General features: G+C 40.5%; 1 protein-coding gene across 1 annotated transcript in view; it reads left to right on the forward strand.

Annotated features, from left to right (window-relative positions):
- The first annotated feature begins 972 nt into the window (after positions 1 to 972).
- Positions 973 to 26,916, forward strand: part of LOC126252642 (ras GTPase-activating-like protein IQGAP1) — a 367,157-nt gene continuing 341,213 nt past the window's right edge. Inside the window, exons 1-2 of the mRNA XM_049953548.1 lie at positions 973 to 1,097; positions 1,371 to 1,467. Coding sequence (XP_049809505.1) covers positions 1,028 to 1,097; positions 1,371 to 1,467 — 167 coding nt within the window. The 5' untranslated portion in view covers positions 973 to 1,027. The remainder of the gene's footprint in view (positions 1,098 to 1,370; positions 1,468 to 26,916) is intronic.

The raw sequence follows: 26,916 nt of genomic DNA on the forward strand, positions 1-26,916 counted from the left end.
GCCTTCCCAGTGTTGTAATACAGTCAGCTCACGTCAGCTGTAAGTCGACATCCATTCCTATGCTGTCTATAACATCATGATTCACTCGAAGTTCATACTATTAGGTGAGGTGTTCAAATGGTAACTAATTCTGGTGTAAGTCTTTTCCCATTCTACAACGATTTCCTACAAAATATTTTGCGCGCCGTATCTGAAAACAGTAGCGGGTAGCCTATTCCTCAAGTGCTTAAATACAATTTACAGGGTATATAGTGTACACTCTACTGATCTTACTTATACCGGCACTCAAACTTCAAAGGATAGCATGAATGGTCAAAGGTTCGTTTAACTCATGCGAGAGCGTCATACAAATTTGGATTGACTGTCAAGCGAAGCCGGGCGTCAATTATCCCAAGACATCTCATACACATAGATTCTATTACAAGTATCATATGAAAATCTAGAAACAGACTTAAGTTCCACATTTATCGCTTTCAATTAGTTGATCGTCCAGCATCCTATAAGCGAACTACAGCAATTTTGTTTCTGGGCTGTTTCTTTTGACATGCAGCACTACTTTCTAATGTACTTCCTTAACAAATGATTCAATGTTGGTTGATACATACAGTGATATTTTTTATTTGAAGTTGAAACAATTTTTCTTTCCATATTTATCAATGCATTGGTATCTATCGATATCATTTGCGACTCCAAAATTTATCTTTACCGTGGATGCATTGTGAATTTTAATTTAATATTAGAGAATTATTAATTAAGTTTTTAAATATTTTTTTTTTCTGGAAACAATACAGCCATGTTACTAAACTTCGTGGACAGTCAAACTACGATGCCAAAGATACACATTAACTGTGTTAAGCGTTGTAGTGTTTCTTGCACTGCCCATTGCTGCGATTGACATCTGAGACTTGTTGACTTGGAGCGCATTTTCGAATTTGAACTCCGAGGACGACGTTAAGTATTGCAGATGTTTTCGTTGCTGTTGGTAAAAAGTGTATGGATTTTGATATTTCATTAAAGAACAATAAAAATGGAAGTTGACATTAAAATAAGTAGCAGCAGTTTACACAATTTCATGGAATGTGAAGGACCGAAGATGTGTGAGTGACAACTGTAAATATTTACATTATGTTGTGTGACACATTAAATAAACATTGCGACTTTGCCTTCAGCTTTAAGAAACACATTCAAATCTACGCGTATATTTGTCACTAGAAGAACTTTCACAAATGGACACTGAATTTGTAATAAGCTGTGAGTTAATTAGGGGAAGCTGTTCACAGGACACTTGATAGTTTTTATGCGAATCCAGCCTCAAAAGCCTAGTTTCATTATAACAGTTCCAAATCACTAGGCCGCTGTTTTTGTTGCAGGCACTGATGATACAAGAATTTCTGCAGAAGAAATGGACGAAGCACGGAAAAACAATCTGGCATACGAGTACCTCTGTCATCTGAAAGAAGCAAAAATGTGAGCATCTTTTTTTTGTTTTCTCATCCTTATTGAAAACTAACAAAATAACGGGCTCGTCTTCAGACATTGCTACAATTTTGCATGCTGAAATTCCAAATAACGTTTAAGTTTCGTGGATCTTTAGCATTTTCACATGTCTGTACCCAATATAGGTCTTATATAGAGTAATGGCAATCAGTGAATCCCACCGAATGAAGAGGCATCCTTGAATAAAAATTCAACATAATCCCCATAAAAGATATAATTCATATCTAAATATGTAATGATTATATTAAAATAAGTTTTGTTTCAAACACAAATCAATCTTTATTGTGCAAAACTTTTTCATAGTATTTTTTAATCTTTAAGTCCTACGTCTCATATTTTACAAGAATTTTTAGTAACTTACTTTGGAATGTTACATGATTACAAAAAAGGCTTAGATTAAAAAACCTAGATATAGCATGGGGTTTCTCATAACTTCCCCTTAACATAAATAGGGATTCTTTATGCCATCACTCAGAAACAAAAATAATGACAAGGAAACATGGAAGTATCCAAATGTTACCTATATCAGTACTTGAAATAAGAATGGCATTTGGTACACAACATTTTTTTTCCTGCATGTCATTTACAGATGAATTTAAGACATCTGTCACATTTTTGTGATTGTTTGCTGTCAGTTTTAGGACTACATAAATAACATCTTCCTCGTTTTTGTGAGCCACTTTGATTGTGAGGTGAATTTTCTAGTCGTAGGTCATTTTGTGGTTCATCAGCCACCCCTAGAAAATTATCAATTCTACTCTTCAAATCTACTGAAAATAAAGAATACTCCATCTTCCTTTCTGTGATAAATGGCCTTATCAAATTCAGTCCAATTTCTTTTATGTAATGATTACGTTTCATACGTTTTCCACTATTTGATGCCTTCCATAATATGAATCCATTGCCACTTACAATATTCAATATTGCTGAAAAAATGACACATGGCTATCGTTGAGTTCTTCTAGAGACTGAATAATTGGCGCATTTCTGATCTAATGTATCAACACCACCTTTTGTTCTGTTGTAAAATTCAATTATCTCAGGTTTTCCACTGTTTTCATTGACTGAATTGTCAGGGTGCATTGATGAGATTACCACTACACTTTGATTCTTTTTTGGGACATAAGATGCCAATGTTTTATCCTTCACAATACCAAATAATGTAGATCCTACTATCCATCGTTTGTGGGCTAAAAATTCTGGTGGTATTTCCCTTTAATTTTTGCGCATCGTTCCAACATAGGTCAAACCATTTTCAATCAATTTGTCAACCAACTCCACAGAAGAGAACCAGTTATCAGCGGTTATATTTCTGTTTGTTCCAAATAAAGGTTCTGCAAGCTGCAGTATATTCTGTGTTGGAACTGAGAGTTGGCTTGTTTTATTTGTGATTGCTTTGCCCATATAGATAAAAGAATTGTATAAATAGTGTGTTTTAGCGTCGCAAAGGCACATAATCTTGAGCCATATTTAGCAGGCTTCAGTTTTATATAAACCCTGAAAAAACATTTCCCTCTAAAAGGGCAAAGCATTTCATCAGCTGTCAAATATTCTGAGCAGCTATAGTTTTTCTGACAGTTCTGAATGAAATTTCCAAATATTTCTGAGATGAGACCAGCACGATCATTAGTTCTTCTTTCTTCCCTAGAATTCACATCATCAAATCTCAAAGCAGATAACAGGAACATAAATCGCTTTACCAACACTGTTATTCTGAATATATCTTGGCCAGTTCCATCAGTTGCCCATAAACTTTCTATATCTTCATGGCCAGATTTGAATACACCAGATAATAGCAACAACCCAAAAAATACTTTCATTTCCATAATACTCACATGGTTAGTGTAAGTAGCATTAGTTTTATACTTTTCTGAGTATTCTGTTATTTTCTGATTAGTGTGAATTCAAATAATTGTGATCATTTCATCTGATATCAGCAACTGCCATGATTCAATTGGTGACATGTTCCGTTTTTCACGAGCTGTACCGATGAGACCAGGCAGGTGAGTGATGATGATGTGGCTTCTGACTCTGGACCTAGCTGGTGGATGAGTAGACCACTTGAGTCGATTTTTGCCACGAAAATATGCGCTACTTGACAGCCAGCTATCTCTCTCTACTGAATCATCAGATGATGAATTACTTGAATCAGAAGAAATTTCTTGTTGTGTATTTTCATCGTCACTTATGTTCTCTTCATCACAAGGTTGAAAATCACTTAAAGATTCTACGTCTGAATAATTTTCGTCTAATAATAGTACACAGATTTCTTTTTCAGTGAAGCTCCACAGCATTGTGGCAGAAATAAATCGGCATACACTGACTTCAAAAATCCTGTATCTGGAATCGCGGGTCAAATTGGACCCAGCGATGGCACTTACCTCCACTTCTAGTAAATTTCAAGCAGCGAGCTCCCGGCCCCTGGTGCACCTCACAATGTACTCGGATTACACTGGCGCGCGAAACAGAAACTCCGCGCGTTTCCATTGTTAGACAGTTTTATTGTTGTCTGTGGGTCCAAAATGACCCATGATTCCGGTTGAGGGTTAAGCAAAAGTTTAATTAGTTATGTATCCAGAAATCTGATCTGCTTAGATTAATTAATTCATTTATTCATTTTTAGTAAGATATTTGAATAATTTATGGGCTATAATTATTCCTCTCATTGCGAGACGAGACAGTTTACAATTATAGTTTCTCAGTGAAAAAAATTTGGCAATATGCTGACTGTTTATGTGATTGACTTTGGTTATTCACCATGATCAGAAGGTAGAGCAGGTATGATTTGAGTTCATGTTTATAGACTTTCATGTCTGAATAGCTCACATTATTTTCTGCTGCAGGTTTTTGTGGCCAAATAACTCGCTCCATTCTGTGCACAACTATGGCTGAATGATTGTGCAAAGGCTAGAGTTTGGTGTTGGATACCCACTCTCCCCTTTCCTGAACTCTTGATTGTGGTAGTGTAGTCCAAGGTCTAGATTAGGTTGGAAGGTGATAGCTGGTTCTGTTTGGTAAAGCCAATGGATGTGAATGTGGAATAAAGGTTGTGGTAACAGACTGACCTGTAGCCTAGCCTAATACTTATAAGCATTAGGGGTCAACAGAACCTAGTTGAACCCAATGTTGGCTCTGAACCATGATGTAACAATGTGGTGAGTGTCATACACACACATACAAGAAGAGAACAGAACACTGGCAGTATTTATTTGCTTCTGTATTATATTTTGGAGTGTAGATCATGGTGATGGATTGATCTGTAGTGTAGCCGAAAGTATACATTAGGTTGGAAGATGACAGTTTCATTGTGAGTTTGTGAAAGAGTGCCGAAGGCTTCAGAAAACCTTGCATTAGTGAATGAAAATAGTAAAAGTAAGTCAACTCCTTTTTCACTTTATTTTATGCACAAAATCGTGCAAGACTGTTGCTACCTCTGGCATTGCCTGGTGCGTATCTCATTGCAACTGAGAAGACATAATATTGCCTTTCTGTGGCACAAACTTTTTTGCATTTTCACCTCCAATATTTGATATTATCTAAAATGCAGAAGTTGCAGAGCTTAATTTTTTATGAAAACCTGTAACATGTGGCTTCCAGTTCAGTGTGATATGTGAAACAACCCTCTCTCCTCCTGACCCTACCTGAAATTTTGTTCGTGATGACATTAATGTGTATTGCAGCCTAAGGTCTAGGTTAGGTTGAAAGGTGACAGTTTGGTTGTGAGTCCCCAAAGCCCCTGGATGTGAAAGCCAAATAAAGGTTGTGGTAACAAACTGACCGTTAGTGCAGCCTATCGAAGATGTCTGCAGCGTGTTGAAAAATACGGGGGGGGGGGGGGGGGGGGGGCTCCAACATGTAACTTTTACCCAGTTTCTTACCAATAGAAACACCTAAGAAACTATAAAAATCTGTTCCCCTGATTTATTCTCATGCTTTATTTTTAAGGATGCAGTCTTTTGTCCTTGTCTTCTTTAGCTCCTATTTTGAAGGAATCTTTGGCATGTGAAATATTTCAAGGTTTACATCAACAAAGAGAAGCAGCTTTTAGAAATGAATTTATAATTAATTTTATTACAATGCGAGGGAAACATTCCACGTGGGAAAAATATATCTAAAAACAAAGATGTAGCAGTTGTGATACTAAATGTGACACTTCTGTCACTAAATGTAACTGGGTTTTCTCTTTTGATGCTGTCAATTGTCAGGATGAGCATTCTAAAGCATTCTGTCAGGATGAAAATATTAACAACATGTGGGCAGGGTGGGTTCTTCCTTGGCTCGGGTATGAGGTCAAATGAAACATCATTTTTACATAAGATAACTTTTATTGAAGATTTGTACAACTGTATCTTACGGGATGTTCTGGTTCGGAGAGCGGCAGCTGTGTCGTTTGTGAAGTCTTCTGCTGCGTCGGCGTCTGATTACGCGTAGCGGTGTGTATCTTGTCTCGCCCAGTTGACTGGAGACGCGCAGCGCGAGGTGGCCCGTTTAATTATTGCGAGCGAAATCGTGCATCGGATGATACCTTGGGTGTCGCGTCCCAGTGTTTCTCTTCTCTAAGCGGCCGCGTGTGTTCTGCGTCGGCCAGCGGAGCGACGCGGCGGGGGAAGGCCAGTGTGGCAGACTCGAACCACGGACTCCCGCTTGCCAGTCTTCGGCTGTCAGGTCTTCATCCCAGCTCACAGGTGACTACTGATGTGAGGCCGTCTCCTTCCCGTCCTCACGAGTCACGCGGGTATGTAAAAACCAGACTTCAAATACCTTTTAACTACTGTCTTCTGGCGCCGCGGCTGCTGCTTGCTATTCTATTACAGCGGCGGACTCGCTTCGTCTGTGCATGATGCAGACTCTTCTTGCATGACGGTCTTCAGCACCGAAACTGACAGAAAACTACTGCTACTCTTCTTTTCTTCGTTCTTCGTCTCTCGTCCCGTCTCCGTCCCCGTCCCCGTCTCCGTCTTCATCTGTCTGGCCCACTGCGTCTCGCGTATTTATTCACTTCAATTTACTGGAGGTGAACGACTTTACGGTCATTGCCTCTTCTGTCACGATGAGAAGCTCTTCGAAGAATCTTCTTAACGTCCGTCATTGGCTCTTGGAATGTAGGCGAGGGCCTTTGCTCACACGCGACGACTGAGAAACACGTGAGCCAGTCATTGCCTCTGCTGTCACGTTGAAAAGCTTCTCGAAGAATCTTCTTAACGTTGGTCATTGGCTCTTGGGATGTAGGCGACGGCCTTCGCTCACATCCGACAACTGAGAAACACGTGAGCCGGTCGGGCGATGCCCTGACGGCTGAATCGACAGCGCCCGCTTATGTGGAACTTGCTGACTTCACGGTCATTGTCTCTTCTGCTCTGCTGTTGTGCCCGCTGTGTGCCAGTATGTAACTCTCTAAACTAAACCAAGTTTTTCATTTATATTCTAATTTCTAGTTCACTTTGATTTCACTAATTTATTTACTTAAGTACCACTCAACAAAGATGATGTAACTTACCAAACGAAAGCGTTGGTATGTTGGTATGATGATCAACATACCAATACTTTCGTTTGGTAAGTTACATCATCTTTGTTTTTATATATATTCTGCTGTTTCAATGCAAGGCATTTGTTTATTTCTTCCTGTTAGATTAATTCAGCCCAGACTAATATTTTCCAGAGAACAACAGATTTCTATATGCAGTCAGAATTCAGGCCTGTTTACAATGAACATTGTCATTTGTTTTGCAGCTAATAGTTATCATTAGCTCATGAATGTAGATGCCTGGATACTTCATAAAAAAGTGGCTAAAAGTAATACTTTCAGCTTTCTTTGTAGATGCCGATGTACTACATTACACGGACGGAACTTGTTCAAGACTTTTACACCCAAAAACCAAATCCCACTCTAGTTCTTAGTCAGGGAGGATGATTCTGTATGTGAATGTTGGTGTAAGTTACAGTGAACTGCTACATGTTCAGATGTTCCTATTTCTCCACAATAGCAGAGAGCTGTTGCCCTTCCCTCTATTCTGTGTAATAAGACGAGATAAGGACCGTGTGTAACATTCACATTGTTGGGTCATTAGGCACACTCATAGTCTGTTATACACATGCCTACTGGTTGTTCTATCATTCCAGCCATTCTGCCTTTCACCTACTTCCTAGGCCAAGAGTGGAACTTTGCTATTGATATCTACTCCTGTAATTATTTGCGCAGGATCGAGTCTGCATAGAATTAACCAGTAGCACGCTGCTGTGTATCGTACCTGAATGTTGTTTGGACAGATCCTCAGTATAGCCTCGACAGGTGGTGTACTGAACGCCCCAGAAAGCCTGATGAGTGCACTTGTTTAAGGATGAATTTGCAGTTTTTGAATCGCAGAAACCCCCAGGGGCTCACGGTTCTTTTGTGAGTTTGTACATGGCACACACAGCACCCTGAGCTGTTGCAGCCCATTCTTCCTTCCTTCAGTGTGTCCTCCCTGTCCTTGCACCTACCCTTCTGTCGGTGCCCTGATTTATTTTGACCTGGCTATCCACTTGGTTCCCTGTATTCCATGCGATTTTGTTCCTATTGCCTATTCTCTTTCATTCTTTTTGGCGTTTTGGTCTCCCTTTGGGGTTTGACCTCCACTTCTAAATTTTTTGTCTTTAGTGCGACACACTTTGGGAAGAACTCCCTCCCTAGTGTCCGTGGCATGGATTCCTCCCTTCTCTCCCCTTCCTTCCCCAAAATAGCCCTACCCACGCCGCTAGGTCACCAGCATGAGTAGCCAGTCCATGTGGCACGGCTGTTATGTAAACATCTGGCTGAGCCCCCTGACAATACAGGAATCACAATACTGATACCTGAACTGTTACCTCCACATGTAGGCCAAGGTGTGGTTACTAGTCATCCGGGAGCATTGGAACTCCCAGCAATGGCCACTGTGCCTTGCTGGTGGCTTGGTGGCACCCATGGGGAGAGCCGCTGATTGGAGTGGGTGTTATCAGGGTGGATGCTTGTCACATGAAGCACATCAAGCAGTAAAAATGTGGCAATTCTCAAATGGCCATCTCTTGGAGTGGTAAACGATCATTAAATGCTGCTTTGTATGATTCTGGAGCCACCCTGGGGGGAGGGCCAGGCTCGCTGCCATGGCATGAAACACTTTCCCTGCTACTTGGTCTATACCAGGACAGATGGGGACATATTCACCAACACAAAGTGGTTGTTTCTTGTGGAGAATATCAAGTCCATCACTAAGATGCGGTTGGGCTCCCTGTTGATCAGAGCTTCTTCTGCCGCCCAGTCTGTAGCTCTTCGTGCTAGTGATCATCTTGTTGTGGTGTCTATTGCCACTCTCCGGTCTCTGAATACGCTCCAGGCAGTGATTTTTCATCAGGACCTCATTCTGCAAACTAATAAGGAACTTGGGCTAATCTGTAGTGATGTGGTGTTCATTTCATTTGACATGTGCGGGAGGGTTGTAAAGACAACTGCACTGATACCAGTGTCTTCATTCTGGGCTGGCCAGGGTGGCCAAGCGGTTCTAGGTACTACAGTCCGGAACCGCGTGACCGCTATGGTCGCAAGTTTGAATCCTGCCTCGGGCATGGATGTGTGTGATGTCCTTAGGTTGATTAGGTTTAAGTAGTTCTAAGTTCCAGGGGACTGATGACCTTAGAAGTTAAGTCCCATAGTGCTCAGAGCCTTCATTCTGGCTTTTGACGGGGTATCTTCTCAGAGAAGGGCAAGGTTATGTGTTATTGATGTGATGCGAAACCGTACGTCCTGCTGCCCATGAGGTGCTTTCAGTGCTTGCGTTTTGGGTATATGTCTTCCTGCTGTGCGGTGGACCCTCTGTGTGGTGACTGTGGAAACCCATTCCATGAGGGAAGCCCCTATGTTCTGCCACCTGTGTGTGTAAATTGTCATGACCACCACTCTCCACACTCATCAGATTGCCCGGCTTACAAGAGAGAAAAGAAGATCTAAGAGTACAAGTCCGTGGATCATCTATCCTATGCTGAGACTCACCAAAAATATGACAGACTCAACCCATTGTCGATTTCTTCTACTTTTGCCACTTCCTCTTCCGTGCAGTTCCCACACCCTTCCATCATGGTGCTGTTCTCCCGTCCTGGCCAAAGAAGTGGCCCCCTTCTTCAGTGCTCACAAGTGATGGGGCTCTCATTGGGATCCCTCACCCCAGGTACGTGTCAGGCCAGAAGCCTGCTACCACAGCTCAGCCACGGGATGCACCGTCTGTGCACACCAAGGTCGCCTGCTCTCTTTTGGTTCCGGATCTTGCAGCTGCCTGCAATCCCTCTTCTCTGCTCTTCTCAACCTTTAAAAGAGAAGAAGTAGTAAATTAAGTCCGAAGATAATATTCCCTCCAGCCCCTCCCTGCGAGTGCCCCCAGAGGTGCCCCCCCCCCCCCCCCCCCCCTTTGTAACCTGAGTCTGACATGTTATTTATGATTATGGATGTCACCCCATTCTCATCGGTGACAATCACTGACCTGGTGACATGAACTCCCCTTGGCTTCTTTATGTCTAACCTGAATTCTCGCAACACAATAATCTAGTGGAACTGCAACAGATATCCTCTTACTCTGCATTCTGTCTTGCGCTTCAAGAAACACACTTCCATGATAACCGCACTCCAGCATTTTGTTGTTATCAGACGTTCTGTCGGAAGTACACTGGCCCCAGGATAGCATCTGGAGGGGGTCTGCATTTTGATTCACACCAGTGTCATTAGTGACTGGATCACCTTTTGTACCAACCTGGGAGCATTAGCAGTACAAGTGCGAACAACCCCCGTAATCACCATTTGGATTATCTACCTCCCTATAGGTAGGCACTACCTTATGTGGACCTGACTATCTTAATACAGCAATTTCTACCCCCATATCTCCTCCTCAGGGACTTATTTGTATTTGAAGGATTAGAGTTGAGCAAACCAGTTGATATAATCTGCCCCTCTGATCATTATGTGACAACTGGTATAGATAAATTAAATGTTGCGGGATTCAAGTTAGCTTCTTACTTCTGCAGAGAAAATATGGAGAAAGGATGAGTATCACGTATGTCAGAAAATGTTTTGATTTCAAGAATATTGATATTAAAAAATTTTGCTCAGAGCAGCACTTAGAAGCTTGTGCAACAGTAGTAGTATTTCATGACAAGTCCTTTATAATAGTAGGTATACACAGATCACATTCAGGAAATTATAACCTCTTCATAAAAACAAGGAATTAGTGTTTGCTGGTGATTTTAATGTGGATTTATTGAAAAGCTCTGTCAGTGAACTTGTTGAAACTTGTCAAGGTAAAAAATCTATTAAATCTGAGTACAGGAGGGTAATAAATAAGTCAAAAATTGAGAAATTCAGGAAATTGCTCAAAGACATGAACTGGTTAGATATTTACAATACTTCTGACTCAAATGGAAACCAGAAATCGAAGCAATTTTATTATGAGAAATAGATAATTATATCGGTCGATAAAATAAAAACTGTATGGGATATAGTCAAGACAAAGACAGGTGGGGCCAAAAGGAAGAGGAACAGATAGCTCTAAAAACAAATGAGACTTTGGTAACACGTGCACGTAGTGTTGCAAACCTCTTAAACAAGTACTTCATTTCTCTTACTGACAGCCTGGGGTTATCAGGTTCGGTGGACAGTGCAATGGAGTACCTGAGACCAGTCTTTAAAAATAACTTCAGTACAGTGGGAATGACACTCATGTCTCCCAAAGAAGTAGCAGCCATCATAAGATCTATAAAATTGAAGTATTCTAGTGGATATGGTAACATATCAATGAAGTTAATCAAAGAGTGCTCATATGAGTTGAGTTCTATCTTAAGTTATTTGTTTAATCAATCTCTTATCAGTGGAACATTTCCAGACTGGCTAAAATATGCTGGAGTTAAGCCTCTTTACAAGAAGGGGGATAAAGAGATACCGTCAGACTATCAACCAATTCATTTTTGCCAGCTTTCTCAAAAATATTTGAAAAGGTTGTGTTCAAGCAGTCTCCTTAAGCATCTGACTGCAAATAGTATATTGTCCAAGCTACAGTTCGGGTTTCTTAAGGGTTCTGATATAAAGAAAGCTATTTACACTTACAGTAGGAATGTACTTAATTCATTAGATAATATATTAGAGGCTACTGGCATTTTCTGTGACCTGTCAAAATCCTTTGACTTTGTAAACCACACCATTCCCTTAAGTAAATTAAAATATTGTGGTGTCACCGATAGTGCTGCGAAATGGTTTGAGTCTTAACTAACAGGTAACAGAGGGTGTCATTGCGAAATATTGGTGCAGTAAGCAGTCAGTCTTCATCTGATTGGGAATTAATTACATGTGGTGTTCCATAAGGTTCCATCTTAGGTCCATTGCTTTTTGTTGGGTACGTTAATGACCTCTTGTCTGTTACATTGCCAGATGCTAATGTAAGAGATTTCCTTCCAGCATGTGTATAATATAGGAAGACATGCAGATCAAATAGGTCAACATTGTTAAATTTTTGGGATTACAACTCGATAATAAATTCAGTTGGGAAGGGCATACCACAGAATTGCTTAAGTGCCTAGACAAGTCTGTATTTGCAGTGAGAATGATATTAGATGTAAGAGGTATAAATATAAAAAAAACTTGCATACTTTGCTTGCTTTCTTTCTGTTGTCACACGGAACCATATTCTGCAGTAACTCATCAAACCAGACAAAAGTTTTTAGCTTAATAAGCGTGTAATATGAATCATTTGTGGTGTAAATTCAAGAACATCATGTAGAAACTTGTTCAAGGAACTTTTTATTCTAACCACTGTTTCTCAGTATATTTATTCCTTACAGAAATTTGTTGCAAGTAATATATCTCTGTTTCCAGCCAATAGCTTAATACATAGAATCAATACTAGGAATAAGAACAATCTATGTAAAGACCTAAAATCACTTACCTTGGTCCAAAAAGGGATCCAATATTCAGGAACACACATTTTCAATAAATTGCCAGCAACCATTAAAAACTTGGTTTCAGATAAAGCATGGTTTAAACAGAGTGTGAAAGACTTCTTGATAGACAACTCCTTGTACTCTATAGATGAATATCTTAACTGGGACTGTTAGGCCAGCTTAAGTAAAAATGTCGTTTAGTTTTCAGTTTTGACAGCACATGGTCACAACATTCAAGATTAGGTATTTTGTGTATGATAAATTTATTAATAGTGCTTAACAATATTTCATTCTGACAGCATTGTTGTTGTTGTTGTGGTCTTCAGTCCTGAGACTGGTTTGATGCAGCTCTCCATGCTACTCTATCCTGTGCAAGCTTCTTCATCTCCCAGTACCTACTGCAACCTACATCCTTCTGAATCTGCTTAGTGTATTGATCTCTTGGTCTCCCTCTACGATTTTTACCCTCCACGCTGCCCTCCAATGCTAAATTTGTGATCCCTTGATGCCTCAAAACATGTCCTACCAACCGATCCCTTCTTCTAGTCAAGTTGTGCCACAAACTTCTCTTCTCCCCAATCCTATTCAATACCTCCTCATTAGTTATGTGATCTACCCACCTTATCTTCAGCATTCTTCTGTAGCACCACATTTCGAAAGCTTCTATTCTCTTCTTGTCCAAACTGGTTATCGTCCATGTTTCACTTCCATACATGGCTACACTCCATACAAATACTTTCAGAAACGACTTCCTGACACTTAAATCAATACTCGATGTTAACAAATTTCTCTTCTTCAGAAACGCTTTCCTTGCCATTGCCAGTCTACATTTTATATCCTCTCTACTTCGACCATCATCAGTTATTTTACTCCCTAAATAGCAAAACTCCTTTACTACTTTAAGTGTCTCATTTCCTAATCTAATCCCCTCAGCATCACCCGATTTAATTTGACTACATTCCATTATCCTCGTTTTGTTTTTGTTGATGTTCATCTTATATCCTCCTTTCAAGACACTGTCCATTCCGTTCAACTGCTCTTCCAAGTCCTTTGCTGTCTCTGACAGAATTACAATGTCATCGGCGAACCTCAAAGTTTTTACTTCTTCTCCATGAATTTTAATACCTACTCCGAATTTTTCTTTTGTTTCCTTTACTGCTTGCTCAATATACAGATTGAATAACATCGGGGAGAGGCTACAACCCTGTCTCACTCCTTTCCCAACCACTGCTTCCCTTTCATGCCCCTCGACTCTTATAACTGCCGTCTGGTTTCTGTACAAATTGTAAATAGCCTTTCGCTCCCTGTATTTTACTCCTGCCACCTTCAGAATTTGAAAGAGAGTATTCCAGTTAACGTTGTCAAAAGCTTTCTCTAAGTCTACAAATGCTAGAAACGTAGGTTTGCCTTTTCTTAATCTTTCTTCTAAGATAAGTCGTACGGTTAGTATTGCCTCACGTGTTCCAACATTTCTACGGAATCCAAACTGATCTTCCCCGAGGTCCGCTTCTACCAGTTTTTCCATTCGTCTGTAAAGAATTCGTGTTAGTATTTTGCAGCTGTGACTTATTAAACTGATAGTTCGGTAATTTTCACATCTGACAACACCTGCTTTCTTTGGTATTGGAATTATTATATTCTTCTTGAAGTCTGTGGGTATTTCGCCTGTCTCATACATCTTGCTCACCAGATGGTAGAGTTTTGTCATGACTGGCTCTCCCAAGGCCATCAGTAGTTCTAATGGAATGTTGTCTACTCCCGGGGCCGTGTTTCGACTCAGGTCTTTCAGTGCTCTGTCAAACTCTTCACGCAGTATCTTATCTCCTATTTCATCTTCATCTACATCCTCTTCCATTTCCATAATACTGTCCTCAAGTACATCGCCCTTGTATAAACCCTCTATATACTCCTTCCACCTTTCTGCCTTCCCTTCTTTGCTTAGAACTGGGTTGCCATCTGAGCTCTTGATATTCATACAAGTGGTTCTCTTCTCTCCAAAGGTCTCTTTAATTTTCCTGTAGGCAGTATCTGTCTTACCCCTAGTGAGACAAGCCTCTACACCCTTACATTTGTCCTCTAGCCATCCCTGCTTAGCCATTTTGCACTTTCTGTCGATCTCATTTTTGAGACGTTTGTATTCCCTTTTGCCTGCTTCATTTACTGCATTTTTATATTTTCTCCTTTCATCAATTAAATTCAATATTTCTTCTGTTACCCAAGGATTTCTATTAGCCCTCGTCTTTTTACCTACTTGATCCTCTGCTGCCTTCACTACTTCGTCCCTCAGAGCTACCCATTCTTCTTCTACTGTATTTCTTTCCCCCATTCCTGTCAATTGTTCCCTTATGCTCTCCCTGAAACTCTCTACAACCTCTGGTTCTTTCAGTTTATCCAGGTCCCATCTCCTTAAATTCCCACCTTTTTGCAGTTTCTTCAGTTTCAATCTGCAGTTCATAACCAATAGATTGTGGTCAGAATCCACATCTGCCCCTGGAAATGTCTTACAATTTAAAACCTGGTTCCTAAATCTCTGTCTTACCATTATATAATCTATCTGATACCTATTAGTATCTCCAGGATTCTTCCAGGTATACAACCTTCTTTTATGATTCTTGAACCAAGTGTTAGCTATGATTAAGTTATGCTCTGTGCAAAATTCTACAAGGCGGCTTCCTCTTTCATTTCTTCCCCCCAATCCATATTCACCTACTATGTTTCCTTCTCTCCCTTTTCCTACAGACGAATTCCAGTCACCCATGACTATTAAATTTTCGTCTCCCTTCACTACCTGAATAATTTCTTTTATCTCGTCATACATTTCATCAATTTCTTCATTATCTGCAGAGCTAGTTGGCATATAAATTTGTACTACAGTAGTAGGCATGGGCTTTGTGTCTATCTTGGCCACAATAATGCGTTCACTATGCTGTTTGTAGTAGCTAACCCGCACTCCTATTTTTTTATTCATTATTAAACCTACTCCTGCATTAGCCCTATTTGATTTTGTATTTATAACCCTGTAATCACCTGACCAAAAGTCTTGTTCCTCCTGCCACCGAACTTCACTAATTCCCACTATATCTAACTTTAACCTATCCATTTCCCTTTTTAAATTTTCTAACCTACCTGCCCGATTAAGGGATCTGACATTCCACGCTCCGATCCGTAGAATGCCAGTTTTCTTTCTCCTGATAACGACGTCCTCTTGAGTAGTCCCCGCCCGGAGATCCGAATGGGGGACTATTTTATCTCCGGAATATTTTACCCAAGAGGACGCCATCATCATTTAATCATACAGTAAAGCTGCATGTCCTCGGGAAAAATTACGGCTGTAGTTTCCCCTTGCTTTCAGCCGTTCGCAGTACCAGCACAGCAAGGCCGTTTTGGTTAATGTTACAAGGCCAGATCAGTCAATCGTCCAGACTGTTGCCCCTGCAACTACTGAAAAGGCTGCTGCCCCTCTTCAGGAACCACATGTTTGTCTGGCCTCTCAACAGATACCCCTCCGTTGTGGTTGCACCTACGGTACGGCCATCTGTATCGCTGAGGCACGCAAGCCTCCCCACCAACGGCAAGGTCCATGGTTCATGGGGGGTCTGACAGCACATTAATTGTGTAAATATTAGCAGTTCCAGTTCACTGTACTGTATTCACCTATTTTGACAATGTCCTGACAAATGATCAGGGTAGTAAATATTATATTTAAATGGTTTTTTTTTTTACGTTATACTTTCTGACATGTTCCACACCCACAAGAATCATCTCATTTTTTGGGTCTGTGGAATGAAAACTGAATCTAATCTAATCAATGCTTACTTCTTTTATCAGTCATTTGAGTATTTCTTCCATTACCCAAAGTTTCTTCACTTTTACCTCCCTAGTACCTACACTTGTTTGCCCAGCCTCTATTATATCAATTCCTCTTCAGTTTAACGGCCAACTTTGATATTCATTATCACAGTCTCTATAACCTTAGAGAACTTCAATCACATCTTATCAGTCCTCAGTAGGTTTAGTTTGCTACTTGAACTCCCACTGGAAAGAATGATGGTTCAAATATGTGTCCAGCCATACAGATTTATGTTTTCCGTGATTTCCCTAAATTGTTCCAAGTAAATGCCACGATGGTCCCTTTTAAAGGGCACTGCTGATTTGCTTCTTGAAACATTATGAGCTTGTGCTCTGTCTCTAATGACCTCAGTGTTGACGGGATATTAAACCAAACTCGTCCATCCTTCCTTTCTTCTTTCCAGTTTTCTTCTTCTTTCCACATTAAGTCTTCTGAATGATTCCTTGAAACTTTATTCTAGTCTTAATTATGACTAAATTGTGATCTTGAGTATACATCTGTCCCTGGTACACTTTTCAATCCAGTGTCTGATTTCGGAATCATTGTCATTTCAGCAGGAATCTTCAGAGTTTACTTCCTTCTGTTGTGATTATTACTGGTTGAAAGTTATTTTAGAACTCAGTGAGTCCTTCTCTTCGCTCATATCCACCTGTAACTCTGTCCTCTGTTCCTTCCCCTACTACCACATTTGAATCCCCCAAGGTTATTAAATTCATCTCCCTTTACATACTGAAGTGGCTGCTCCGTATTCTCATGTATGGTGTGTACCTGTTCATTTTCTGTTTGTGATGTCAAAATATATACTGAACTTTTGTTGTTGGCATTGGTTTTCTGTCGGTTCTGATGAGAACCACCCTATCACTGAACTGTTCTCAGTAAATCACTCTGTGCTTCATTTTCCTAGAATCCTACTGACTGTTATTCCATCCTGCATCCATTATAATGGTAGTTACTACAATCACCCTAAGAGTTTTATACCGTCAAACGGGGTGATTTCGAAAGGTTTTATCGTTATTTTGATTGTAGCTTTCATACATATTGTTAGATTAAATTGATTGTTATGGAAGTGGTAGGGTATATGTGTAATGAATAAAATATCCCAGAACCAGAAAGTGTATGTGTAGGTATATTTATCTGAGGCAGTTAAATAAAGTGTCTGAAGTCACCCCATGGGTTGGGGTGATTTCGGACACGTGTTTTTTAAATCTCTGTCCGAAGTTACAGTATATAGAGGTTGAATTCGGACAGTTAAAAAAAATCTAATATGCTTTTTATTTGTTTTTGGTGACATTTTACCCATTTTAAGGTAGCCCAATGTTACAAATAAGTGATATGGAATGATATAATGACTTTTATGTATTACAGATAAGTTTTTATTTTGCAAGAATTTAAATAATTTTTTTTACAGTTCATAACTGAAATATTAGAAACAGACAGAAACAAAGTACTTTAACTAAAAGGTCAAAATAATTTTTCTCTCTCACCATTCTAAATTAAGTTGCAAAAACTTTAAATAAACGATTGTCTTAGAGCAGGGCTTCACAACATACGTGCTCGCAGAGCAAGCTGTGAGCAGCAAGGCGGGAGCACGGAGCAGCGCGAGCACGATACCCCCACTACCGGACCAGAGCGGAGAGTGGGGAGAGTCACGTGGGGTACACAACAGCTGCCGCCAGTCGATGTAAATCCGCGGCCACCTGCAGGGATATCACTCACGAATTATTACTGCGACAAATGAAACAAATAAAGGAGAATGTACACGTGTCTCATAATTTTATTAGCTTAGTGTATGTCTCTACCATCTGTAGACACTGAAACTAAAGAATTCCACGACAATCCTATATTTTCAACACTTTCTTCAACACTACTTAAAATATCACCTCCGGTTGTAGTGTTCTTCATGGCTACTACATCGAGGAGCTCCTCCCTCACCTGAAGATCTCTATTAACACCTCTAATAAATATGGCAAGCTGCGCTGTTCCAGTGATATCAACACTTTCGTCCAGAGCTAGAGAATACGCCATAAAATCGTTACAGATATTTGCAAACTGGCTCTGGACGTCGTCTGCCATGTCCTGTATGCGACGCATAATGGTCATGTTGGATAATGGCACAATCAGAAACTGTTCAACTTGAGGTGGACACAAATGTTCTGCTGCAGCTACCAAACATTCTTTTATTAAATCGCCATCAGTTAAAGGGTGCAGGGATTTTACTAAAAGCAAAGCAATTTTGTAACCCACTCTGAGAGCTGCCTCAGTTGATTTTTCTTCGTCGTCCAGATCTTCTTCGGATAGCTTCCTTTTAAGTTTAATAACTTCCTGTGCACGATCTGGTCAATCACATTTTCCACGTCCGTAGTCTTTCGCGTGGTACCACATATAATGTCGCTGCAAATTAAATTTCGTAAAAGAATTCAGCGTTTTGTGACATACTAATCATTTTGCAACAACATCTTTTTCAGTAAACAGATACGATTCCTCCCAATGGGGGTTGAACTGCGAAAGCATGGTTGGGGTTACACAACGGCGACTTCACATGATTCTTAACCAGCGAAGTGACTGTTACGAGCTGATCGTAGTACTTTAAACGTTACACAGTCGGCGCGAATTCAATAGGCACGCTGTGGCCCTATTCAAACGTGCGCGCGCATTTCCCCTCCCTCCCCACCCTCCCCACTCCGCGACCTTGCAGCTGCTCGCGAGCAGGTGCCTGAGCAGATGCGAGTACTCGTGCTCAAAACCGGCCAGTTGTTAAGGCCTGTCTTAGAGTCTAAAGCACATGTTCTCGAAAAATGAACATTCCTCTCTTCTCAAATTGTGTGGGAAGTATTCTCAAAATTTGCAGTTTTTGTATTGTGTCTTCATCGGGGACATTAGGAAACACAAATATGTTTTTACTGTTCTCGTGTGGGCACAAGAGTTTCACACTTACTTCCGTAGCACCAACATTTGTGGCCACTCCAACATACTGCCTTGTTTGCTCCTTGTTTCCACGTATATATTTGTACTCTGCAAAAAGAAAAGCCTCTTCTTTCAGCAGTAAATCTTCATTGGATGATGTGTCGTTTTCAGTTTCACTACTGCTAGAAGCACTGTCGCTTGTTTCAGCACTGTTTTTGTTTCCTTGAAAATCTCTGCCAGTGATCAGTTTTCCAGGTTGATCGTCTAGTTTACGGCGGCGGCGGTAGCTACCAAGCTTATTTGGAGGATAACGAATTTCTTTGAGCATTTCTTCAAAAGTGGAAGACCATGCGTCTGCGTTGCTTTGCTGGCTGTCCTCATGATCAGGCAATTTTCATAAGAGATGATCTGGATCAAAAGGGATTAGGCCCGTGGCGCAAAATCCACCCTTTATGTTTCCCTTGGAGTTTGCTGAAATCTTAGTCAGTGTCTGCATCAGAAGAGATGGGAAGGCATCCTTGGAAATGATCCCACGAGTGTGTTTCTTCCAACCAGTTAATACAGCTCGCCACGCTGCTTTCATTGGCCTGAAGAAGCTTACATTGAGTGGTTGGAGGAGGTGCATACTATTGGGGGGAAGGGGAATGAATGAAATATTGTTCCTCTCACACTCTTCAATAACATGTAAAGATATGTGACTGGATAAGTTGTCTCCAATCATGGCTGTTGGCCCATTTTGCCTCTTCAAATAGGGCGAAGCGATTGTAAAGAAACAGTCTTCAAATACTGGCAGGTCAAACCATCCACTTTTGTTCCTATTGAAACGGGTTCCTTGTGATCCACTTTCTTGCCACGTGTCCCACAAATACTCTGACTTGTAAAGGACGTACTGAGGAAGCAGTTTACCATCAGCACTAGCTGCCATCATTATTGAGACACTAGACTTTGATGAGTCCATCACTTTTTCAGCAGGCTTACTCCCTCGTTTCGTAATTATCTGCTGCTTGCCTGGATCATCTGACATGTTGATTTCATCATAGTTGATCATGTTGCTAGGTGGGAGATTTTCCAGCTTTGCCTTTATATTGGAGAAAAACATCTTAACAGTCTCTTTGTTCACTTCTGCACGAGCTCGTTTAATATTTTTGCTTAAGCGAACTGAAAGACCTTCTGACCGTCGTCTGAGGAATAAATGCACCCATTCTTCTCCTGGCAATTTATTATGAAATTTCTTCTCTTTTCGGCCAGATTTATCGAGGTAGCCTTTAACTAAATATCTAATATCCAATTTAGTGAAGGGAAATCCCAAATGTGCAGCCCTCAAGATACCTTGCTTCACCATTTCTTCTTCTTCTTTATTTAGCAATGGCTGTCCTCCCAATTTTTTCTGATGTGCTTCCTGCATTTTATTTTGTAGGGTTGATTTAGATATACCATACAAATCACACGTTTTTCTGTACGATAATTTACCACTCTGAATATCATGAACTGCTTTATCTAAAAGTTCTAGGTCATAATTACACCATACTGTAGCACCTCTTCTGTTCTTATACGTTCTTGGCTTTGTCCGAAATCACCCCACACAGTACACTGTCTTACAAAAACCGTCGTTATTTTGTAACTTTGTACGAGAAACTCGACAAACTTTTACAGAAATTGTCTCAATGCTGTTAGCTACTGAGCGCATTGACAATTATGGTTACAATAACTTCCCACTCGGCGCAACAATAGAAAGTTTCCACATTACCATAATGTTTGGATTTTTTAACACTGAGATTGTTTGTCAATTATTCACCTAAGGAAACAATTGACGCAAAATAAAAATTATGGAAAGCGATAAATGCAATCTTGCGTTTAAAATAACTGGCGCACAGATGTTAAAATAAGTAACTCTTTGTTTCTACGCAGTGGCAAAGAGCAAATAAGCCATACTGTCCGAATTTGCCCTGATGTCTTAAATCACCCCGTTTGATGGTACCAGTTTAGACAGTCTGCTTACATGATAGCAGATGTCACTCTAGCAGCACCTCCTTGATTCTTTCACTAGTTTCAAAGGTTTTCTGTAATCCAGTGTTTTGATTTACCAGTAGTTATAAAAGTTTTGCTGCAGACTTGGACTCACCATTATATTAATTTTTCTGAATCCCTGCCAAATAATCTCAAAGTTTCATTATTAACTACAGTTTCACTCGTGTTGTGTTGTGTTAGCAACAGTCCATGAATTGCCAAAAATGACCACTGACAATTTGCATGTGGTCTGTAGCACATCACCCAATGTGGAAATAACACTGACATTCTTCACACTGACTTCAAATCCTGACAAATCTTTGATAGTTTTCAAGCTAATCAATTCTGACACTAAAAAAATGTGATGTCATCTGTAACACAATAGTCTACAGCTGCATTACATTTCCTTTTGTCAATCACGTTTATGCATGAAATGACTGTAGTAAGTCCAGAATTGTACTGACAAATGGAAAGAATTAAAGCCACTGTCTTATCGGATCGTTGAGCGTTTTTTGGATCTGCTCCTTATTTCATAGTACTGGCTCAATTAGAAAAGAATAAATTTTTCAAAATACCAGCTTTATGCACAGTGTTAAAAAATGACTTAATTTGTTTAGTACTGAGTATTGTAAATTCCTGGCACAATCTATCTACTATTTTAATAGTGAATAGGAGAAGCAATAATGTGATCATAATGTATGTTTCCTTTGTCAGTTTACCAGTTGATTACTACATAGAGAGATAAGCCATAAAGTCAGAAATATTGTGAAACTCAATATTAATACTGGAAGGTACCAATTAATATTAGTAATTTATTCATCCGAGGATCATTTTACAATGATATAGGATTTGTCTATGTAATTTGAGGAAAAATAAGTCATATGTAACACAATTTTCACTTGGTTTGGATCTTAGCTTGTCCACAGACTGGATATGTGTGTGTGTGTGTCAAGTTTACACATCAGGCTATCGAAGTTTATTTATTCCTCGAAGTCCATGTATGCTTGCCTGACAAACTTCGTTGAATATACAGTCCCCTATATTTATTTATTACAGAATGCAGAGCTATTCTGTTCCAGCTTCTCTTCTTTTTTGTGCTATGATCTTCTCTGAAAATTTAAGGAAGACACTGAAAGAGAGCTTAAGTCTTGGTTTAGTTACAGAAGGATCTCAAACACCTCTTTCCCTTTAAGATTTATATTTTCTCTTCAATTAACAATACAACTTGGTTGTATTACATTGTCTATACGTTGACGAGTCAAATGAAAACCTTAAATATTTTTTTAAATATTATTTATTGTGCAGAAGTGGTACGAAGCTGTATAACTTTTCAACGTAATCTCCCCCACGCTCAATGCAAGTCCTCCAGCGCTTACAAAGTGCATAAATTCCTTTAGAAAAAAATTCTTTTGGTAGTCCATGCAACCACTCGTGCATCGCGTGGTGTAACTCTTCATCAGAACGGAACTTCTTTCCTCCCGTTGCGTCTCTGAATGAATGGTCCAAACATATGGAAATCACTTGGGGCAAGATCTGGTGAATATGGTGGATGAAGAAGACACTCAAAATGCAGGTCTGTGATGGTTGCAACTGTTGTACGGGCAGTGTGGGGCCTTGCATTGTCATGTTGCAAAAGGACACCTGCTGACATCAGTCGACGTCGCTTTGATTTGATTGCAGGCCGCAGATGATTTTTTAGGAGATCTGTGTATGATGCACTGGTGACAGTGGTCTCTCTAGGCATGTAATGCTCCAAAATGACGCCTTTTTCGTCCCAAAAGTGTCAGCATAACCTTCCCTGCTGATGGTTCTGTTCGAAACTTCTTTGGCTTTGGTGATGAGGAATGGCACCATTCTTTGCTTGCTTTCTTCATTTCCGGTTGGTGGAAGTGAACCCAGGTTTCGTCCCCAGTAATGATTCTTGCAAGGAAGCCATCACGTTCTCGTTCAAAGCGCCGAAGAAGTTCTTCACGAGCATCAACACGTCGTTCTCTCATTTCAGGGGTCAGCTGCCGTGGCATCCATCTTGCAGACACTTTGTTAAACTGGAGCACATCATGCACAATGTGGTGTGCTGACCCATGACTAAAATATAAACATGCTGCAATGTCATTCAGTGTCACTCGGTGGTTTTCCTTCACTATGGCTTCAACTGCTGCAATGTTTTGTGGAGTCACAACTCGTTGTGCCTGACCTGGACGAGGAGCATCTTCCATTGGAGTCACACCATTTGTGAACTTCCTACTCCATTCGCATACTTGCTGCTGTGACAAACATGCATCACCATACTGAACTTTCATTCGTCGATGAATTTCTATAGGTTTCACACCTTCACTATGCAAAAACCGAATAACAGAACACTGTTCTTCCCTGGTGCAAGTTGCAAGAGGGGCACCGTCTTTATACTGATATTGCAACGGTGTGTGTGCATGTGCATTATGCCGCCACCTACGGGCCATTCTGCACGCTGTTTGTAGCACGCTTACCAACTTACAGGATAACGGCGCGAAATTTCGATTTGTTATTACAAATCTAAGGTTTTCATAACACTTTTCATGACATTCTCCACTCATGTCTACATGGAATAATGCGCGCACACTACAGCAGATGGAGATGCGCTGAATGTCCACTCCCACTAGGTGGACGGCTTTGCATAAACAGAAAGCCTAGCAGCAGTCTGTTTCTCCTGATCATTCTCCTTTAATTTAAAAGCCTTTCTCTTTCTACATTCAGATATTGTCCATCTCTCACAGAACCTAAAAGGTGCACTGTTCCATTTCCCATTCTAAATGATATGTAACACCACATTCTCCCTGACGCGAATGGAAGATATCCCGCAAATATCCTCTTTTTTTACTTCGTCACTCAAGCTGTCACATTTATTTTCCTTTTTTTTCTTACATAAGACATTTATGAATAATAAATTTCATATCTACATCTACATCCATACTCCGCAAGCCACGTGACGGTGTGTGGCGGAGGGTACATTGAGTACCTCTATCGGTTCTCCCTTCTATTCCAGTCTCGTATTGTTCGTGGAAAGAAGGATTGTCAGTATGCTTCTGTGTGGGCTCTAATCTCTCTGATTTTATCCTCATGGTCTCTTCGCGAGATATACGTAGGAGGGAGCAGTATACTGCTTGACTCTTCGGTGAAGGTATGTTCTCGAAACTTCAACAAAAGCCCATACTGAGCTACTGAGTGTCTCTCCTGCAGAGTATTCCACTGGGGTTTATCTATCATCTCCGTAACGCTTTCGCAATTACTAAATGATCCTGTAACGAAGCGCGCTGCTCTCCGTTGGATCTTCTCTATCTCTTCTATCAGCCCTATCTGGTACGGATCCCACACTGCTGAGCAGTATTCAAGCAGTAGGCGAACAAGCATACTGTAACCTACTTCCTTTGTTTTCAGATTGCATTTCCTTAGGATTCTTCCAATGAATCTCAGTCTGGCATCTGCTTTACCAACGATCAACTTTATATGATCATTCCATTTTAAATCACTCCTAATGCATACTCCCAGATAATTTATGGAATTAACTGCTTCCAGTTGCTGACCTGCTATTTTGTAGCTAAATGATAAGGGATCTATTTTTCTATGTATTCGCAACACATTACACTTGTCTACATTGAGATTCAATTGCCATTCCCTGCACCATGCGTCAATTCGCTGCAGATCCTCCTGCATTTCAGTACAATTTTCCATTGTTACAACCTCTCGATGTACCACAGCATCATCCGCAAAAAGCCTCAGTGAACTTCCGATGTCATCCACAAGGTCATTTATGTATATTGTGAATAGCAACGGTCCTAAGACACTCCCCTGCGGCACACCTGAAATCACTCTTACTTCGGAAGACTTCTCTCCATTGAGAATGACATGCTGCGTTCTGTTATCTATGAACTCTTCAATCCAATCACACAGTTGTTCTGATAGTCCATATGCTCTTACTTTGTTCATTAAACGACCGTGGGGAACTGTATCGAACGCCTTGCGGAAGTCAAGAAACACGGCATCTACCTGTGAACCCGTGTCTATGGTCCTCTGAGTCTCGTGGACGAATAGCGCGAGCTGGGTTTCACAAGACCATCTTTTTCGAAATCCATGCTAATTCCTACAGAGTAGATTTCTAGTCTCCAGGAAAGTCATTATACTCGAAGATAATACGTGTTCCAAAATTCTACAACTGATCGACGTTAGAGATATAGGTCTATAGTTCTGCACATCTGTTTGACGTCCCTTCTTGAAAACAGGGGTGACCTGTGCCCTTTTCCAATCCTTTGGAACGCTACGCTCTTGTAGAGACCTACGGTACACCGCTGCAAGAAGGGGGGCAAGTTCCTTCGCGTACTCTGTGTAATATCGAACTGGTATCCCATCAGGTCCAGCGGCCTTTCCTTTTTTGAGCGATTTTAATTGTTTCTTTATCCCTCTGTCGTCTATTTCGATATCTACCATTTTGTCATCTGTGCGACAATCTAGAGAAGGAACTACAGTGCAGTCTTCCTCTGTGAAACAGCTTTGGAAAAAGACATTTAGTATTTCGGCCTTTAGTCTGTCATCCTCTGTTTCAGTACCATTTTGGTCACAGTGTGTCTGGACATTTTGTTTTGATCCACCTACTGCTTTGACATAAGACCAAAATTTCTTAGGATTTTCTGCCAAGTCAGTACATAGAACTTTACTTTCGAATTCATTGAAAGCCTCTCGCATAGCCCTCCTCACACTACATTTCGCTTCGCGTGATTTTTGTTTGTCTGCAAGGCTTTGGCTATGTTTATGTTTGCTGTGAAGTTCCCTTTGCTTCCATAGCAGTTTTCTAACTCTGTTGTTGTACCACGGTGGCTCTTTTCCATCTCTTACGATCTTGCTTGGCACATACTCATCTAACGCATATTGTATGATGATTCTGAACTTGGTCCACTGATCCTCAACACTATCTGTACTTGAGACAAAAATTTCATGTTGAACCGTCAGGTACTCTGTAATCTGCTTTTGTCACTTTTGCTAAACAGAAAAATATTCCTACCTTTTTAAATATTTCTATTTACAGCTGAAATCATCGATGCAGTAACTGCTTTATGATCGCTGATTCCCTGTTCTGCGTCAACTGTTTCAAATAGTTCGGGTCTGTTTGTCACCAGAAGGTCTAATATGTTATCGCCACGAGTCGGTTCTCTGTTTAACTGCTCAAGGTAGTTTTCAGATAAAGCACTTAAAAAATTCCACTGGATTTTTTGTCCTTGCCACCCGTTATGAACGTTTGAGTCTCCCAGTCTATATCCGGCAAATTAAAATCTCCACCCAGAACTATAACATGGTGGTGAAATCTACTCAAAATATTTTCCAAATTATCCTTCAGGTGCACAGCCACAACAGCTGCTGAGCCAGGGGGCCTATAGACACATGCAATTACCATGTCTGAGCCTGCTTGAACCGTGACCTTCACCCAAATTATTTCACATTTCGGATCTCCATCAATTTCCTTCGATACTATTGCACTTCTTATCGCTATAAACACGCCTCCCCCTTCACTGTCGAGCCTGTCTCTGCGGTATACATTCCAATCTGAGTTTAGGATTTCATTACTGTGTATGTCTGGTTTCAGCCAACTTTCTGTCCCTAGTACTATGTGGGCATTGTGACCGTTTATTAATGAGAGCAGTTCTGGGACCTTTCTATAGACACTCCTGCAGTTTACTATTAGCACATTAATATTGTTATTC

Source organism: Schistocerca nitens, chromosome 1 (genome assembly GCF_023898315.1).
Source record: "Schistocerca nitens isolate TAMUIC-IGC-003100 chromosome 1, iqSchNite1.1, whole genome shotgun sequence".
Taxonomy (NCBI): Eukaryota; Metazoa; Arthropoda; class Insecta; order Orthoptera; family Acrididae; genus Schistocerca; species Schistocerca nitens.